This window comes from Mastigoproctus giganteus, chromosome 12 (assembly GCF_048544385.1).
Source record: "Mastigoproctus giganteus isolate SK-2022 chromosome 12, ASM4854438v1, whole genome shotgun sequence".
Taxonomy (NCBI): Eukaryota; Metazoa; Arthropoda; class Arachnida; order Uropygi; family Thelyphonidae; genus Mastigoproctus; species Mastigoproctus giganteus.
Window position 1 is genome coordinate 30,616,072 of NC_143586.1, and position 20,816 is coordinate 30,636,887.

A 20,816-nucleotide genomic window follows, 5' to 3' on the forward strand; every position below is an offset into this window, starting at 1 on the left:
TCTTTTTTCAGTCGTCCTCATACACAAGAATTGCACTCTTTGGGAGGTGGCCGTGAAATCTGGTTCGGATACCACCAGAGCGTGCAACTTGCGCAGTGGAAACCCATGTTAAATATTGATATGTCTGCTACCACTTTCTATGAAAGTGGACCAGTGTTGAATTTTATATGTGAAATTCTTAGAATCGATATAAATAGGCTGGAACAGATAAAACAGTTACGGGATTCAGATAGGGTGCTGCTTACCAAAGAATTGAAAGGGTTGAGAATTGTTGTCACACATATGAAATATCCTAGAAAATATCGTGTTCTAAAAGTAACACAAGAGCCTGCTAACAGATTGAGATTTAGAATGAAGGAAGATGGGAAAGAAATTGAAAAGAAGGTGTCAGACTATTTTTTAGAAACTTACAAATGTAGACTTCGGTATCCAAATTTACCTTGTCTACAAGTTGGCACTGAACAAAAAAATATCTATTTACCATTGGAAGTCTGTAAACTTGTTGAGGGTCAACACTGTAGGAAAAAATTGACTGAAAATCAGACAGCTGAAATGATCAGATACACAGCTCGTCCACCAGAAGAACGATTTAGAAATATTGAAGAAACAGTACGTAATGCATCATTCCACAATGATCCCTTTATTAAAGAATTCAATTTGAGAATAAATACAAAACCTTTGCAGCTTGAAGGAAGAATCATTGATCCACCACATGTATGCTATAGTGAAAACAAACAAATAAAGCCTAGAGAAGGAGCCTGGGACATGAGAGAGAAGATGTTTTTCATGGGTGCGCACATTGATAAGTGGGTTTTGTTAAGTTTTAGTGACCAGAGATTCTGTGGTATGCAGCAGTTAAGGAAGTTTGCCAACATGTTGTCTGATATTGGATGTTCCTCTGGTATGGATATTGGTCAGCCTATTGACATTCGTTTTTGTGATAATAGACCCATTGGTGATATTTTGAAAAACGTACAACAGAAATATGCACCTGATTTAGTTGTAATTGTTCTTTCAAGTAGAATGTCATGTTACGCTGAAATTAAGCAAGCTGCTGAGACTCAGTTAGGTCTTGTAACCCAGTGTGTGAAAGATATTAATGTAGTGAAGAAGTGTAATCCTCCTTTAATAAGTAATATCTGTCAAAAAATAAATGCAAAAACAGGTGGGATTAATAATGCTTTATTAAGAGCTGAAAAACCACAGATATTCAATAAACCAATTATAATTATTGGTGCAGATGTTAGTCATCCTGCTCCTGGTGACAAAATTAAGCCATCCATTGCAGCTGTTGTAGGTAGTCTTGATTCACACCCCTCAAGGTATGCTGTTTCTGTCCGAGTTCAGGCAGACAAGAATGAAATGAAAGAAAAAGAAGAAATTATTGTGGAATTTAAAGATATGATTAAAGAATTATTGAAAGCATTTTATAGAAACACCAGAGGTATGAAACCGGAAAAAATAATTCTTTATCGTGATGGAGTCAGTGAAGGGCAATTTGAAATCGTTCAGCGAAGAGAGATACGGCAGCTGAGACAAGCATGTGATGAACTAAGTGGAGGAGGGGATTATAAACCAGGTATTTCCTTTATTGTGGTACAGAAAAGACATCATACTCGTTTTAAGCCATTTGATGGCAGAGACGGTGTTGGAAGGATGAGGAATATTCCTCCAGGGACCACAGTTGATAAATTCGTAACCCACCCAGTTAACTTTGATTTTTTTCTCTGTAGTCATTTTGGCATTCAGGGAACAAGTAGACCATCCCATTATACAGTTTTATGGGATGATAATAATTTTACTGCAGACGAACTGCAAAAGATGACATATTACTTGTGTCACATATATGCTCGTTGTACCCGTAGCATATCAATACCGGCTCCTGTTCAGTATGCCCATCTGGCTGCTTTTCGGGCAAGGCAGCATCTTTTGAATCAAGTTGAATCAAGTGCGAGTAGCACTGTATCTTCTGAGGCGCCTGTTTCCCTGCCACCAAATTTAATCGAGGCTGTGAGAGTTTTAGAAAGTTTGAAAAGCACAATGTATTTTGTTTAAAATTTGATTGGTGAGTATTTATACAGTGGTATCAGAATATTAGATATTTAAACTTTGCCAAGTTTTAGCCTTCTTGCTAGAAAGTGTCACTTTATTTTGTAATTGTTTAATTTTTTTAAATTGCAGCTATTATAAATAAAAAGTTGATTTTATATTCATTTGAATTTCAACCACCTGCCCCCCCCCCCCTCAAAGTGTTACACTCAGCATGATTGCTGAATACAGCTGAGCATTTCTCTGCCAGATCTAATGTTTTCGGTTGATTTTTGTATCTTGTATTGCCTGCCTCCATTGCCCTAGACATGATCTAAATATTGTCCTGCTGTCTAGTTTTGTTGAGGTATAATTCATTCTGTTGATTAGCTAGAACAGTAACAGTCAGTAATCTTTAGGAAATTTGCATGTAAATTTGGTTTGTCAAAATATGAAACTATAAAGTCTGGGATATTTAGCAACATTGGGAGCTATGACTAATGGTTTTTGAACTGCTCATTCATCTGTTGATGCCTGAATTGTAAGATAAGAATGATGGAAAATATGTGTACTTCCAAATGGGGTGGGAGAAATCACTTGTTATTACAGCATTGCATAATCTTGTTTTCTTAGCATTAGCTGAACAAATTTTATTGTTGAGAGGAGGCACATGTTAGAATTTCCACTGTAAAACATGGGCACTAAGAAGTTGGCAATTTTGATGGCTACTAATTCACATAGGAAATTTTGAAAATCTAGCACTATAATCGAGAATTATAAATTTTGCACATTTTACAAAAAATAAAAATAATTATTTTATAATCTGTAAATATTAAGAAAGCAATCTGGCACTCATATCAGTGATCGCATTTATCTTTAAGAATACACATAAAAAAGGGTGACATTTTTTTCATTTATTGAGTAAACTTTGTAACTTAATGTGAGCTTGTGACCAGTTTGACATCACTTGTTTGTTATTTGGTTTTTAGGAGCATTAGCAACTAAGACATATTGCTCCAGGAATATGCGGTGGTCATTCCCTGACCTTTTCACATCCTCCGTATTTGGTGGTCACTGGCTCGAATCACGGTCTAATCAAGAAGCGTGTGCTATGCACTGCTGCTCCTGCCCACCTGGCTACGGAGGCGCCTGACATCACTTTAGAGCAGCTGAGAATGAAGAGAAAAAATCCCCAATATGAATACAGCTGGAGGAATGTTTTCTTCCTTATATTTTTGGTTAATATCTTCCATAAACAATGTATTGACACACAAACAATAGATTTAAAGCCTATAACCAGTATAACTAACTAGTTGTACAGCTCATTATCTTCATGAGTACACAATGAAGAGATAGGAAACCTAAAATACCAGAACTTGCCTCCCAACTGCTTATGTGTTAATGAATGTGGTTAATTTAAAAGGTGTGGTTATTGAAAATTGTTTAAAGTTAAATTGCATCTTACTCAATGCTTGCCATTTGGTTTTAATTACATAAAATCAGTGTTAAACCAAGAATCTGAACAGGGAACTTTTGAATCAGTTGATTCATAATGGTAAGGAAGGAAGGAAGGAAGGAAGGGGAGTTTTGGGTTTGAACTAGTCTAGTCTAGTTATTACTTGAACTATTATCACCAAGTCAGTTTACAGAAGTGCAGTTCAAGTAATAACTAGAACTTAATAAGTAATAACTAGAACTAATAATAACTTGAACTGCACCTATGGTGCAGTTCATGTAATAACTAGACAAACTATTAGAGGGTTAGAGGGGATGGACAGATGAAATGGGAAGGGGTTTCTTTTCTTTTTTTTTGCTGTAAAAGTTTCATATGCTACTACCATTACTAATATTGTGCAATAAAATATTGATATTATAAGAATGACTTACACTTCTGTTTGTAAGTCATTCTTATAATATCAATATTTTATTGCATTTTTGATTTGTGTAAATACTGTGGTTTTGAGAATGACTTACAAACAGAATTGCAATACTTAACTAATGCTTTCTTAAAAAGGAAATATCCACATAGTCTCATTCAAAATACCATATACAAAACAAGTTGTAGATTACAAAATCACCTAGCAATAAAAAGGGGAGGCCGTCATGGACTGGAGATGTGCAAATGTGACCCCAATTCACAAAGGGGATCAAAGGGTGACAAGTAATTTCAGAGATGTTAGTTTACCTTCTGTTCCAGGGAAAATACTGGAGGCACTTGTAAAAGAAGTAATGCAGGATCATCTAGACGAGGCTGCAATTATACTTCAGACACAGCATGGGTTAGTTAAGGGAAAATCTTGTCAGACCAATTTGATTGGATACTATGATGTGGTTACAAAGGAACTGGATGCAAAAAATAATTTTGATATCATATATTTGGATTTCAGGAAAGCTTTTAATACTTTTAATACATAAGGTTGCTGTACAAATTGGAGCAGTATGGCATTAAGGGCAAGTTGCTGTAATGGATAAAGGGATGGTTGAGGGAGAAGACAGAGTGGTAATCAATGGACACTGCTCTTTGTGGACTAATATTATTTGTGGTATCCCCCAAGATCTGTGTTGGGCCCATTGTTGTTTTCTGTATTTATCAATGATATTGATGAATGTATATCAGGCTTAATGTCCAAGTTTGTAGACGATACAAGAGTTGGCAGGGTTGTTAATGACAGTAATAGCAGTGTGCTACTGCAACAGGATCTAGAAAATTTGAGCAGACTGCTGAGAGATGGCAACTGAAGTTTAACATTGACAAATGTAAAGTACTGCATGTGGGTAGCAGTAACCCCAGAGTAACATATCAACTGTGTGGTACTACACTCAGGGTGGTAGAGAATGAAAAAGACCTGGGATAATTGTGCAGTCAGATATGAAGTTTTCTGAGCAGTACAGATAGTCTGTAAGAGTTATTTATTATTTTGTTAGTTATTTGTTGTTTTTTTTTTTTTTTTTTTTTAGGAGCATTAGCAACTAAGGCCATATTGCTCCGGGGACATACGGTGGTCATTCCCTAACTTTTCCGCATCCTCTGTATTTGGTGGGGACGGGCTCGAACCCTGGTCTAATCAAGAAGCGTGTGCGTCTGCAAGAGTAGCTCATGGTGTCTTGTCAATGATATACAGGAATTTTTCTAGCAGGGATAAGGAGGTGATTCTCCCTTTGTATAAAGCAGTGGCCGGGCCACACCTTGAGTACTGTATACAGGTTTGAAGGCCTCATTTTAGGAATGATGTAGAGCTGCTTGAACAAGTACAGAGAAGGGCAACGAGATTGGTGAATGGAACGAAGGGTTGCTCGTACAAAGAAAGACAAGTACTGCAAATTGCAGTGTCTGGAGACTAGGCACTTGCAAGGTGATCTGATTGAGGTGTATAAAGCCTTGAATGGTTTGAGCAAATTCACTGCTGATGGGATTCTTCCTCTTGCCCAGATTAGTCACCTGAGGGGACATAAATTCAAATTGAGAAGAGACAATTGTAGAATTGATGTGCAGAAATTGGCCTTTAGCCAGTGGGTGGTTGATTGCTTGAACAAACTTCCATATGTCATAAAAGTTGACAGCTTAAATAAATTCAGAGCAGTACTAGACAAACGGTTGGAGTTAATGGAAAGGTGAAATGGGAAGGAGTTTTTTTTTTTTTTTTGCTATATAAGTTTGCTTTCGTGCATCATATGCCTCTACTAGTGCTAAAAAAAAAAAGTCTCTTTATTTTATAAACACAAAAAATAATCCTTTCATATTATATTCATTCATTTTTTGTTTTTCATTCTTGACAACTCAAAAACATATTCTCAGGTTAACTCACTTTACTATTTTCATCTTATAATAAAATCAGTATGTACTTTAGCAATTTTAAAGACACTTTTATGTACAATATTTCAGACATCGGTAACATAGCATATTTAATTCACTGTTAACAAGAATGTAAAGCATGTTACATTGGCATCACTACAGTTAAATATGGAGTCTAATACCAGAGCCTATTATCACCAAGTCAGTTTACAAATGCAATACTATACAACTGAACTCGGCCAACACATGCAGTCCACTAATCATCAACTGAAAATTTATTCAGCAATAACACCAACCAAATTATTCTTCCACTTACAAATTAACCACAAACAAATTATCTATAATGACCCAAAAATTTCCACTACTATCTTGTTTTTTACCCTTTTTTTATTACAGTATTTGTATTTCAAAACGAAAAAGCACTAACTTATTGAAGCTAATGATGAAATGAAAGTTGACCGTGAAAAATTGCTTGCTGTTGATATGCTACACTCATTGAAATTTCTTGTTGGCATAATGAAATTAACTTAGACTAGAAGTTAATTTCATCATATGGTTCTTATAGACTGTATATTTATTGTCATGCCAATTTCAACAAAATTAAGATTTTACAAGATGTAAATAATGCAGAGTGTTCTAAAAATGACAGCATCACTTAACTGTTCAGCATTCCTTAAAGTAATCTGTTCACCATTCAAAAAAATCAAAATGATCAAAAGCGTAGAGAAACCTGTTGCACCAGGTAAGGTCAGGCCACAAAAGTTGAAGTATCTGAATCTTGAAAAGGTGCTCTTCGAATGGCTAATGATGATGTGTGCAAAAAAAAAACACAAAAAAAAATATCTTTTACAAACTGAGGGTAATCATTTCCGCATTGGATGAATACTGAAGATTTCAAGTTTTCTGGTGGAGGGTTCCAGAAATTTAAGACTTGCTGTCTTCAACAAAGTGTGTGGGGAAAAGTGCAGCAGTTTACAGTGAAGCCGTGAAAGAAGGTCGTTTAAAAAATGTTTTGTTGACATGACCAGAATGACATTTCCAGCATTGATAAAACAATTTTTTTTTTCCAAGTTGCTACTGGATAAAATGATTACATTTAAAGGTAAGAAATGTAGTAGCAGAAAAGAAGAAGAAGAAGAAGAAAAAAAGATTACCATTCTCCAAGTAGGAAACATGTTTGGCACAGAGAAGCTCTCTCACTAATCATTGTGGAAGCCTCAATGCTTTATTTAAAGGTTTGAAGATGTTGCCTACTACATAACAAGCAAACCAAAAGCATCTTAGATGTGGCGCCTCCGTGGCCAGGAGCAGCAGTGCGTAGCACATGCTTCTTGATTAGACCGGGGTTCGAGCCCGTGACCACCAAATACGGAGGATGTGGAAAGGTCAGGGAATGACCACCGCATATCCCCAGAGCAATATGACCTTAGTTGCTAATGCTCCTAAAAACCAAATAACAACAACAGCATCTTAGATGCCATCCAAAATCTTCAAAGAATGGATGATTTAGATTGCAAGATGAGCAGCAAAAATAGAAAACTTGCTATTTGTAGATAACTGCAATCCTCATTGCCAAGTCAATAGCCTACATGCAATCACTGTTGAGTACCTGCCACCTAATATGACATCAATTCCTTGGCCATTTGGTCAAGGTGTAATCCAATGCTTCTAAGAAAAACTGTTGAACAATGCTATTGAACAAAATTGTGTTGTCTTAAAACAATGCAAAATTGCATACTGCAAACTATATTTGTGTTTCAGCATGGAATGAAAGTGACAAAAAAAGTGATCATTGACTGCTTCAAACATGTAGGATTTATTGCCTTGAATGATGCAATGAATGAAGCTTCGTGTGTTTTTGCTTCTATTAATTGTGAAGAATGGTCCTATAATAGCAAATAAATTCGAAGACATGCATCATTGCTTAAACTTAATAAATGTTTTGAAGACTTGCCAAAGCATAGCCACGTGGACATTGTGTTTAATGATATGCATGAATGAACGAAGAGGAATTTGTTGCAGACACAATGGAAGCTGAAATTTGTAGTGATAGTTGAGCAAGAAATTTTGCTGAAGGATGCTCATGGATTAAAACTTGTAAATAATTTTTTTCAAGTGCAGCCTAACTGAGTGAATTAACCACTATTTTGCACCTTCATATTTCCCTTTAAAAACATGTCTGTGTTTAGGCTTCACTATATATGTACACTGGTGTTCAAAGAAAGTGCATCACCCCTTAAAATTGTAATTGTCGTCCGAATAACGTAAGTATACGGCAGTATTTCTTACAGATTGCATCAGATAAGATTGACATGTGTAGGTGATGATGTAATATTGCATCAGCTGTTACTTTCAGCTATATTAGCACTCTGCAAGAGTTGTAGTCATTCCTTGCTTTACAGGATGGCAAGTTACGTGCAGTTAATGCCACGAAGGAAGAGTGCTGTTGCTTTACGTTGTGGAAGGATGTTCTTCCCGTCATATTGCTTATAGAGTGTCTTGTAATCAGTCGACAGTGAGTAGATTTCTTTCCAAACTCAAGAATACTGGTTTTGCTGATAGGAAAAAAGGAACCGGATGCAAACGAGTCTCTACGTCAAAACGGGACTGCGTTTTTGCACTTATGCCTTAAAAACCGTAAAGCTTCTTCGTCCGAGCTGAAAAGAGAATGGGAAGAACATAAAAGGAGTGGTAGCAAGTGCAGTAACAGTCAGAAGACGCCTAGGCGCCTCCATAGGCAGGAGCGGCAGTGCGTAGCATACGCTTCTTGATTAGACCGGGGTTCGAGCCCGTGACCACCAAATACGGAGGATGCGGAAAGGTCAGGGAATGACCACCGCATATCCCCGGAGCAATATGGCCTTAGTTGCTAATACTCCTAAAAAAACCAAAATAACAACAAAAACAGAAGACTCCTCTTCAAAAATGGATTTGTAGCCTGTCATCCTAAGAACCCCTCCTCACACAAAAAATTAAAAAGGCCTGATTAATTTGGTGCAAGGAGCATGTCAATGGACCTCCAGGCAGTGGAAGTCAGTTATTTTCTTGGATGAGAAGAAATTCAACCTGCATGGTGCTCTGATGGGAGACAAACGATTTGCTGTAGACTTGGTAAAGAATACCATCCAGACTGTATGGTATCTACGGTGAAATTCCCTACCAGCCAAATGATATGGGGGTGCATTTTGTATCGTAGAATACGTCACCTGCAGTTCATAAAAGGTTCCATAAATGCCAATGAATACCTGGCTGTATTGGAAGGCAAATTGCTGCCAACCATTAGACCATTTCAACCTGCCAAGTAACTATCTTTCAGGATGACTCTGCTCCGAATTGGGCGAAAAGTGTAAGTAGGCACTTCTGTAGTTACTTTAGCTTCATTTCTGCACTAGAGGTTCGATAGTAATGTGTTTACATTTATTACAGGTAAAAAAACGGTTGGAAGAATGGTCCATTACAACTCTTAGCTGGCCAGGAAACAGCCCGGACCTGAATCCTATAAAGAACTGTTGGCATCATGTAGAATCTGCATTTGCCAGAAAGAAACCAAAGACCCTTTGTGAACTTCAGGAAGCCATAATTCGTGTTTGGAAATATCACGAAATATCAGTTGATTATCTTCAGAAATTGATCTTGTCAGTGCCTCGACGGTGTGCTGCTGTCATCAGGGCCAGAGCTGGTTTAACTAAATATTAATTTGCACCTGGTGAACCTTTCATTTTGTTTTCCATTTAAAATGATAAAACTGAAGCAAATTGAGGGCTTCTGATAAAATTTCAGCCATAATTGTCGTGTTTACCAAAACTGTTGTATAAACGTTGCAAATGCTCATTTTGGAATATTTTGAGAGTACCTCTCAAATATTACTTAGATTTGCCTTAACTATTAATAAATATCCTTTGTTTATATTTCTATTTGTGATGTTAGTCATTAATGTAACATACCATCACTAAAAAGGGTTATAAATGTGAAATTCCTAGGTGATGCACTTTAAGAGTTTGAACACCAGTGTATGTACACATCATAGGTACTGTACCCATATAATTTACAAATTAATCTTACTACATGCAATCAGTGCAGAATGGAGAATCTGTTTTCTTGTTTACTATCATAGTATATATTCTGAATTAGGTTATACTATGTTGTATTAATAGAATTACATTAAATGTTCAAAATTTTCTTTGTTCTTTTGCTGATTTTGAGAACCAACGATATAATGACTGTTCAACATAACCTTTTTTTCTCATCATCTGTCTCTTTAGCAATAAATTTGTTATACAGGGTGTCTCAAAAATATTGGTACAAACGTTTAGGGGAGGTAGGTAACATCTAAAGGAATGTGAATCGCATAGGAACCCATAACCGGAAACGTCACGGGAAAGTAGTAGCAGAGGCACAAGAAGCAGAAATGACACATGACAGTAATTAGTGGTAAACATTTATTTGACATAATATTAACAATGAAGTACGAGATGGATGCATTTCATGATGTTACAACAGATGCTCGAAGGTTCCACCATGAGACGCGATGCATGCGTGACACCGACGCAGCATGGATTGGCGGACACGGTCAAACACACCTGGAGTTTCTTTGACAGTAGCAGCAGCGCAGACGCGTCTTGCCACGAGATCCATTTCTGTCTCCACAGGCGATTCATACACAATAGATTTGAGGCCCCCCCCACAGAAAGAAATCAAGGGGCGATAAATCAGGTGAGCGTGGGGGCCAGTCAATGGGTCCACCCCGGCCAGTCCCAAAACACCTGTTCAAATGGTCACGAACACGCCTTCCATAATGGGCAGGCACCCCATCATGTTGAAACCAAATGTTGCGTCTCACATTTGCTGAAACATCAAGTGACCCTGGTAGAACTTGTTCAAGAAAGATCTGATATTTAGCAGAGTTCATGCGGGGTGGTAACAGGTATGGGCTGACTAAGCAGTCACCGACCATACCTGTCCACACATTTATTGCGAGGCGATGTTGTGCCGCATGGGGGCGCACCCCGTGTGGGTTGTCGTGAGCCCACACATGAGCATTGTGCTGATTGAATAAGCCTTCCCGAGTGAAATAAGCCTCATCTGTGAACAAAACATAGGCTGGAAAATTCAATCTTGAACACTTTCTTGGAGAAACCACTGCGCAAAACCACACGTGCAGGATGATCTTGGGGGAGCAGTAACTGAACCCTTTGGAGATGAAAGGGGTGTAAGGAATCGTCGTGCCGGACACGCTGTACACTGCAATGAGACACTCCTGAGGCAATGGCACGTGTGCTGGTAGTAGGATTATTCTGGACGCCATTCAACACACTTTCTTCCCTGGCGAGAGTTCGCATCGAACGTGGTCTGCCCGCACAACTCCTGTTACCTCTAAGTGACTCATAATCGCACAAATTTTGATGCACATGTGCAAACAAACGGTGGTCCGGTATATGTCTGTCTGGGAAGCATTCTCCATAAATTCGTTGAGCGGCTTGTCCATTGCCCTCTGCTAATCCATACACTAGGTGCATGTCTGCTAGCTCACAGTTCATATATCGATGCATGCTCTTCGTGCGGAAACTATCGCGCCATCTACCGACGGTGGCGTTTCCGGTTATGGGTTCCTATGCGATTCACATTCCTTTAGATGTTACCTATCTCCCCTAAACGTTTGTACCAGTATTTTTGAGACACCCTGTATAACTAGGATGCATTAAGGGCTTATGCCTCTGGCTACAAGAGAATTAGACTAGGTACAAGTTAGTGCAAATGAATTTAGTACACAGCTAAACTCTGAATTTAGCAAATTTTTGCAAAGGCGGCATCATTTAAGTTTATATCTCATGTTGTGAATACCTTCACAACGAGTTGTCATGATATTGCACTACTCTGAATAAGTAACGCTTCATGAAAAGAGAAGACTGTTGTTACTTATTCTCAGTGGATACCACCACCCATGAAGCGTTACTTATTCAAAGTAGTGCAATATCATGACAACTCGTTGTGAAGGTATTCACAACATGAGATATAAACTTAAATGATGCTGCCTTTGCAAAAATTTGCTAAATTCAGAGTTTAGCTGTGTACTAATATGATATATTTGTTATATAATTAATGTAATGCAGATATATTTTATTATATCTGCATTACTGTATTTTGTAAAACTGGCATGTAGCTCTCCTTCTGGAATATCATAAGAGAAATATAAAAATATGTATTTTATAAAGCAGTCTATCTATTAGGTAGTTCACATTACTGCAGTATAAAATCATATCTGGGCTTACCAGGCTACTTGAATATCTGTATGATACAATGGACAGTGAGTAGCATCTGCTGTGTTCCATAGTGGTTAACTTGTTAATAACAGAGTACTGAGATTTATTTTGTGTTGGGCAGTGCTATGGCAAATAGTGAGAATTAAAATTTCATTATAGCTGAGCCATATCAGAAGTATATCCACCTCCCTTGAAATTCTGCTTCTGAAACCGGCATGTAAAAATAGCAAAGATGGATGTTCCATTCTTCTGGAAAATAGCCTTTCATTCCAAGTTTTCAAAGTTGGTAAATGAATAAACATGTCAATAATCTCAAGCATGAATTTCTGTTCGAGAGAGAGAGGTGGGGAGCTGCGGATCAAATCGTCACTTGCAATGGCTTCCATTTAACATCTTCAAAAAATTTAATTACTTCATTATGGGAAATTACAGAGAATTATTTAAAGTGATGTTTTGCAACTGTTTTAAACCTGTAGTATATCAAAAAACTTGCTGGCAAAAATTATTTATTTATTCATTCAAGTAATTCCAAGTGAACTTTTTTAATATACAGTCAGTCTTTGTATGACACGTGTTTACACTACACGAATTTGATCATACACGATTTATAAATAGGGGAAAGATATCGTATATAACACGAACCAAATTCGCTTATGCACGATTTGCCTTTGTGTTTACAAGAAATGGCAGTCGAACACGGAATCACCTCAACTGAACGCAACACGATAGCAATGAAGAGAAGATTCTGAAAATGTATTTGTTTTTTATATCAGTGAAGGGGGAAACACTTTTCGCCATAAGAACGTAAAAACCCACACAATTCCAGCTATCGGTATTATCGCAAATGCAATTAGATCGAGTTTACTACCAGTTTATGACAGGTTCCAATAGCAGAAATGCAGCTGGAAATAGTTTTTATTGTTTTATGGTAGTAAACACCCAGAAATGTGCTTTAGTAAAATGTGAGCTAGTGAGGTGTTAGTGTGTCTCTGCCTTTACGGTGTTGTTTATTCAGTTGCTACACGCGTGCAGCTTTGTTTATGTGTATCAAGCGTGCCTCCTCATTTTGTAATTGTGCTTTATTCCCTAAAAATGAGTAAAATACTTAAAAGGTGTGAAAAGGAAGCATCCTGGTGGTGAAGACACTACAGATTCAGAGAGAAAAAGAAAAGCAATATCGATAAACAGAGGCGGACTGGGTCAAAAATTCTTACCCGGGAAAATTTGTAGTGGCCTCATACTAGTGTTTATGGCCAAAATCACACCGGCCTCCATCCTCTTCTGGCCTCCGGCCCACTGGGGTTTCCCCGGCAAGGCTTATGGCCAGTCCGTCTCTGTTGATGGAGATAAAATACGAAATTTTGAAACACTTCGAGCGAAATTAAGACCATGTGATTTGCACATGCTACTGGCCTAAATGAGGCAACGACAAGAATTACAAAGAATGCAGAGAAAATAAAAACAACTTTCATAGCAGGAACAACTCAAAGTGTAATTAAAATCCATTAGATTAAGACACAAAGAATTGGAAGAGATGGAACGGCTGTCATCTGTTTCGATAGAAAATCAAACAAAAAAAAAAAGTTTGCTTACGATAGAAGCAAAAGCATTAGCAATATTTTATTACGATTATTTATTGTTTGATAATGTTTTGGTTACAAATGTGTGTTCAATCTTGGGTGGTCAGCACCTAACCCTATTTTTCCCTTAGGGCCTGTTATTTATATTGCACGTTTTGCGTTGCACGAGGATTTCTAGGAACACGACTATCGTGCTATACGAGGACTGACTGTACAATTAAATACTGGAAAGTGATTTTTGTGTATCTTTAATGTTCCACTATAATGTTCACCAACATTATAGCGAGTATTATCATAAAACCGTTGAATATTTCCCATATTACTTTTTATCTGATGTGGTGAAATAGTATCTCCAGTTAGAGCCAAAGAAATAGTTCATTCCATTACAGTTCCCCTTTCTTGAAATTGAAGCTCATACCTTTTACTTTTGAACAAATCAGTTTCTTTAGATAAAGCATATTTTATGATATTGTAATCATCGCCTACTATTGGTTCCTCCACTGCTAAGGTTGCAGTAGTTAGGCTCCTTAGTGAGAACTAGATCTAAGAAATTAGAACCCCTTGTATTCTCTTAGACCTATAAGTAGCAGTCATCCAGTTGGTTCAAAAAAATTGTTGCCATGTGTATTTCCATTCATTGTCTTCCACTGTATAAGTAGATTGCAGCCACTTATCTAAGCCAATTGTTTGCCAACCCCCCACCCCCAGCAGTTGTCTTGAATCTGTAATGCCTCCTCACTGGCATCAGTAAAAAAAAACTTGTACCTCTTCTGTTTAAATGAATAGGCTTTACAAAATAAATTTTATATCAACTAAGGCCATACTGAAAAAAATCCCCCCTTCAATAAGCCTTGCAGAGTGTATCAAGACTAGAGTTAATCCAGAAGGCTTTCATCACAAAATCCTCCTAATCTGTTCTGTCTGGACAGAATTGCAGATACAAGAGCATTTTTCCTATCTTGTGACACTTTTCCAATGACCTTATACTGATAACCAATTCATCAATTCAATTAAGTTAATCTTGTTTTACCATGTACTACCATGCAGCACTACTACCATTCCATCTTACAATTACAGTTTACCATTACTTGATAAACTACCTTTTGTTAGTTTATCAGCTCTTAATGGTTTATGGGGTTGGCTGAAACGTTAGCAGTATTTCCCTTCTTTTGACATTCCTGGCCTATAACAAAAAAAAAAAAAAAAAGCTTGACAATAAAAGAATTCTTTATTGAGGTGAAGTTTCAACTCACCAGTTTTCCTCTCTGTGAATGGAATTGTATATGAAACTGCAAATTTTCTTGTTCTTTTTGATTTCACATTGCTTTCTTGTAATGTTATGTTTTCTGAATATTTAAGTCTAAATAGTTTATAATGCAGTGTTTTGAATTTAGTTTTTAGCTTTATCACACTGGTGCAGATTCCATGTTTGACACTGAGTTAACCTTGCATTTCGCTACTTTACATATAGAATTTCCCAAAAGAGAAATGTTTTCAATTTGCTAATGGGAGAGACTGCTTCTACAGGACTGGGATACACTTAAATAGAAAAGGTGCAAGTATTGAGGCAGTGTTAGGTGGGTCAAAAAAAAATGCTAGTTTGGGGGATTCACAGAATAAAAGATTAACAGTAGCCGCAGGCAAAAGCGAAAGTGATTCTTGCACTGCTTCTATTGTAATGAGCAGCAGCCTGGAGAGCAAGTTGCTGGGAATTTCGAGAGCTGCTGAGAGTCATGGAACAAGTAAATACACAAGCTGTGTTAAGGTAACTAAGAGTACGAACAAGTGCATGTATACTTGCCTGTACACTAATACTAGAAGTATAGTAAATAAAATTGATGAATTTGAAGTGCTGATCAAGACATCAAAAGCAGATATTGTTGGGATATCAGGGACATGGTGTCACACAGATATAAGCAGTGCAGAATTGGAATTTGAGGAGTACAATGTGTACAGAAAGGACAGGCAGGGTAAGAAGGGAGGAGGGGTTATGCTGTTAGTTAAGAAACACATAAAATCTAAGGAAGTGCATCCAGTTGTCACGGGTGCACAGTGCAATGTTGAGTCTGTTTGGTGTGACATCAACACTGGGTAGTAAGGGAAAATGAGAGTAGAAGTATGTTATAGGTCTAATGATGCTGATGAGTACAATGAACAGCTGTGCAGAAAAATAAATAGGCCAGTAAATCAGAATGTCTTGTAATCTTGTATTCAAGGAAGGGGATGTCAGAAGTTTATCAAACTCTAACAGGGAGCTCAGTGATTTTTTGATAACTTAGAGCAAAGTGGAGGAGAAATTGTTGAAGTTAAACATAAAAAAGGCACCTGGGGCAGATGGAATCTATCCAGTTATAATGAAGGAGGCAGCATGGGAAGTAAGCAAACCCTTAGCCATAATTATGAGAGTATCCTTCGAGTCAGGGGAGGTCCCCATGGACTGGAGATGTGCAAATGTATCCCCAGTTCACAGAGGGGCTTCAAAGGGTGACACAAATAATTATAGACCTGTTAGTTTAACTTTTAACTTCTGGGGAAAATAATGGAGTCGCTGGTTAAAGAGGTGATACAAGTTCACCTAGACAAGACAGCAGCAATAGATCAGACACAGCATTTTTCAAGCCTAGTAATATGCAGGCTTGGCAAAACAGTTGACAACAGGAGCAGCTGCATAAGCGATGGTATAAGAGTAGTAGTTGAAGAAGTAAAAGCTTATACTTCTCCCACTACTACTCACTGCTTTTGTATTTCAGATAAAGGTTTCATTTCTAATCCTAGGTGGAAGATTGAATTTGGAAAGTTAAGACAAATAGAGTTTTAACAATTGTTGAATTAAATAGAAAGGACAAATAAAATTTATATTGTGCTGACTCTTCCTCTTATGAAGTTGTTTTCTTGACTTTTGCTAAATTTGCACTAACTGGAAGAGTTATCTACTCCCTAATGAGACAGGAATACCCACCAAAATGTGGTGTGGGTGGCTATAAATGCTATTGTATGGTATATGAAAAATTTAAGACGATGTGAAAAGAAAATTTCTTTTAGTTAGCAGTTTGGAGATGTTAAAAGGATGGCATTTTGTCTGAAATAGTTTGTTTTTAGTAAGTTTGAGCAATTTTATTTAGAAAATGCTTGAAATTATTCCAGAAAAACAAGCTTATATGTCCAGTTAGTGGCAGATAAATTTGTTTTTCTGGAGGTGATGAAAGCAGATACTTAAATTACCAGATACCCAAGCACATATTGATTCTACAAGATGTGCTTGGGTATTTGGTGATTTGGCTCAATCCTCCGGAAGCATGAACTCCTCGCATAGCATCTGTTGTTTGCCTCAGCATCTTTCCAAATTATCCAATGAAGTTCTCAGTTCGATTTAAATTTGGGTATTGTAGTGGGAAAAAATATAGTTGAAATACTTTGAGCCAGCCCTTCATAATTCTTGCCCATTGTGTAGTGCCACTGTCTTGAAACATTCTGTAACTGACTGGGCAGAACATGAATAATGAGGATGATTTAGAGGATCAGTACTGCTGGGAGGATAGGAACTGCCATGCTTCATCCTCTTCCCAGAGACCCAATTTGATTAATTTTCTCTAGGTCAAAGCATTGGCTCTGATTCTTGGCCTGCCCCAAAGAAAAATGTTTGGCATGCTACTCTACAGTAGCGTGTCAATAAAACATTATCTATACTAGAATGCCACTGTAAAGAGTACAGTACACTCTGCCTGTTGCTTTGTTTAGCTTCCTTTACACTCACATGTGTTCATAATCTCTAATATCTCATACAAACCTATCTATTGCAAAGTTATAAAATAGTAGAATAAAGTTAGAAGGTAAAATCTCCTGCAGTGGTGGACCCAGGTAGGTGCTATAGTGTTCCCCTCATGATCAGAATGTGGGATTTTTTTTTTTTTTTTTACTTCTGCATCATGATTAAAGCTTAATAATTGATTCCCAAGAATACTGCTGTAGCCATCCCTTTTAGAAGATTCTAGGAGTGCCACTGATTTCAAGGGTTCATCTGGGAAGAGAAAAGGTTACAGTGCAGTGAGTTCTTTATACTGAGATATTTGCGCCTGTCTCAGTATAAAGAATCCTAGAGATTGTCATCTGACTACTTTCTACTATTTATAATGAGTCACGTGAAAGCTCTGTTACTACCGGAAAGGCCCTGGCTTATCAGATATCTTTTACCTTTAAGTTTTTCCCCTTAATAATAAAATCATAACATTTATATACATTTAAGTGTCTACTGCAAATGGATGTCTGTTACGGGTGATCAGTAAATTTTTCTTTTTCTGATAATTTTCTCCTCTTTGTCCTCTTCATTGTATGAACCTTCATAGTATTGTAAACTTTCACTTTATTTTATTTAATATTATTTTTTCAAAAATTTTATTCATTAATTTCTTTTATGTATTCTTTGGAATATTTGCTTTTTTTTTTTTTTTTTTTTTGCAACAGCACAATGTCTGGTTCTCACCTTTTTTTTTTTTTTTTTTTAACTTGGCTACCACTATCAGGAAATTACAATTGCAGTTTTTGTGTACATTTATTTTAATAAATAAGTGCTATTTATTTTTTGCTATATCATTTTGCGGTACTGTGACTTCTACCACTGGTAAGTACAAACAATTGTATGGTCTTTCACATAGTATAGTAGCTGACTGATGTTTTACCACAACATCAGTCAGTCTGAAAATCGCTGATTTCAATTCCCAATGGAACTGGGGTAATTTATTGCCTTTTCTGTATCATTGTAACTTTAACCAGTGGTTATTCAAAAGTTTTTCCTCCTCCCCCTAGAAAGTCAGTTAAAAACACAGTCAGTCAGATAAAAACACCCAACTCACAATTGTGTGAGTTGGGTGTTTTTATCCTATAGACACTCAACTCACACAATTCTTTATTTAGACCATATACTATTTAAAAAAAATTCTGTTTATTCTCTGGGACAACTGAATGAAGTCAGGAGTTCACATGATAGAGAATACAAGAACATTGCTGTATTTATCAGCCATATGAGCTTTAACTGTGGTCAGTTTAAATTTTTGTGCAATGTGTACCCTTGCATTTGAACACTAGCTATGACTGCTTCTTGCTTTATTTCTTTAGACGCTCTGTTTTTTATGTTTATATCATTAGTTTATTTTATAGTTTATATGTTTATGAACTATAAAAATGTTTTAATTTAGTTTATATTTTTTGAACTTTTATTGCTGTATTTCTTTAGCACCTTAGTCTTAACACACCAACCCACCTAGGTTGGTATGTTACATTATCAGTTTTTTTTGTGTTGCAGCAGCCAGACAGAATCATGTGCGCAACATTTTAGTGCCGTTGTGAGGTTTTAGAAGAAAATAAGGTATATTTCGTGAAGTTTTTATCCTTCCTGCGATACCAGTGCAACTGTAAATTTATTTGGAATATATTTTCTGTTATATAGCCACTAATTTTACTTTTTACTGTTATCATGCTCAAACTGTATTTACTGAATCACATTTGTAATAATAGTGTAGCTCTTGCATGATAATTTCTTATTTTAAAGGATGTAACTATTGGAACTGTGAAAATCAGTATTAGTGATTGTATGTTAATTACTGTTATTGGTTCTAGAACTAGTTTCCAAATTAGCTGAAGAAGAAAAAAAAAGTAGCTAGGAGTGTTTATCTTTTTGAATCCTGTGGCTATTAAGTTTCTGTAGAGGGAGATTCCTTTCTGTTGAAGCTTTAGCTAGCATAGCTGGCATCTTCAATGCTTTTTCAATCCATAACTTCAGAATACAAAATTAAGAAGCTTTCAGGAATCTGTGCTATTGTTCTTCAGCATATATCTGTGAGACATGCTCTAAAAGATGGGATAACAAAGATTCTCAAAAGTTCTTTGATTATATTAGATTGGAAATGCATCCAGGTTGTCATGTTATTAAAAAAATCCTTCATTATCCTTGTTCTCAGCTGTCTTAAATACCCCTTGCACTTTTATCAATTAAGTTTACTAATGAATGTTACAGGTTTCAATCTAGTTTTATAGACCTTTTTATCTATTTACTTGGATTATAAGATGACAATTTATCTCTCACTCCTTATTATTCATAGCCTTGTACATTTGTTCTCCCCCCACCACACACACGCACAGCCCATAAGAGATATATGGAATATAATGCAGATATTTCGCTAATGTATGTTTATAGTGGATTCTGATTATGTGAAGGATCCAGCCAAAGTGTCACATCACACCAGGATTAAACTAGAAAGATCTATCCTTACTACTTCAGCTGAATATGTCCTTGGCAATATACTGACTACTAATTCATTTTTGATTCATGGGAGATAATGCAATGTTATTTTCATATATTAGAAAGGTTAATTTTATTAGAATTGTGTTTAGGCAAATTTATATAGTCAAACTCCTATATAACAAAGTGCCTAACTCATCACAAAAATTTTCGCTATAGATCTTATTTAATATTAGATAAATTTCATGTTAGAAAACTCGAATTTCTGAATATCATAGAACAAAACTACTGTGTTAGAGAATATCATTGGTACCTGTGCAATCGATTTTATATGTATTTTAAGTTACATCATATACGTATCAGACCATACTAGTGTTTAAAAGATATGTGTATAAATATATGACTTGTCTCTTTCCACTTTACCAAAAAACTGAGTTGGAAGAGACAAGTTTCCCTTTAAATTTTGCCTTGATAACAGATACCCTAAGTTGGATTCAAAATATCAATGTTAGTGCAATATTATTTGTTATATTGAATTTGCCTTGGTATTAAAAGTTTTAAAGTATTTGTAATATGTATTTTTATATTAATATTAGTTGGGGGCAAATGATACAATGAAGCAAGCTTATACAGATGTTACCCTTCGCATTTTGGGTTTGAGCTCGCTTACTTAAGCTTCCCCATTTCTCCGTACTTTTTCGCTTATGCAAGCACTAGGGTGTGGCTGTAACAGAAGTAGCCAGACTAGGCATAACTCATACTTTTTGCTTAGTGTAGTTCAGTCATTTTTGCCTTTTTCATTTGGTTGGTTATCTTATTATACTTAACATATTTACCTGTCTGGTATCTAGTTCTGCTTTCGTCTAGTGGATTTCAATAGGACAAGCCTCGTATACCCTCAGAATAAAGAGGGAGAAGGT

General features: G+C 36.5%; 1 protein-coding gene and 1 pseudogene across 2 annotated transcripts in view; both read left to right on the forward strand.

The window, feature by feature from the left end:
- Window positions 1–56, forward strand: part of LOC150076842 (protein argonaute-4-like) — a 51,861-nt gene extending 51,805 nt beyond the window's left edge. The window contains exon 3 of the mRNA XM_090385700.1: window positions 47–56. Within this exon, the coding sequence (XP_090241826.1) occupies window positions 47–56 (10 nt within the window). The remainder of the gene's footprint in view (window positions 1–46) is intronic.
- LOC150076843 (protein argonaute-2 pseudogene) lies at window positions 6–19,064 on the forward strand (annotated as a pseudogene). The gene is made up of 2 exons (XR_016547679.1): window positions 6–2,065; window positions 18,961–19,064. The product of XR_016547679.1 is annotated as a protein argonaute-2 pseudogene (transcript).
- The last annotated feature ends 1,752 nt before the right edge of the window (window positions 19,065–20,816 follow it).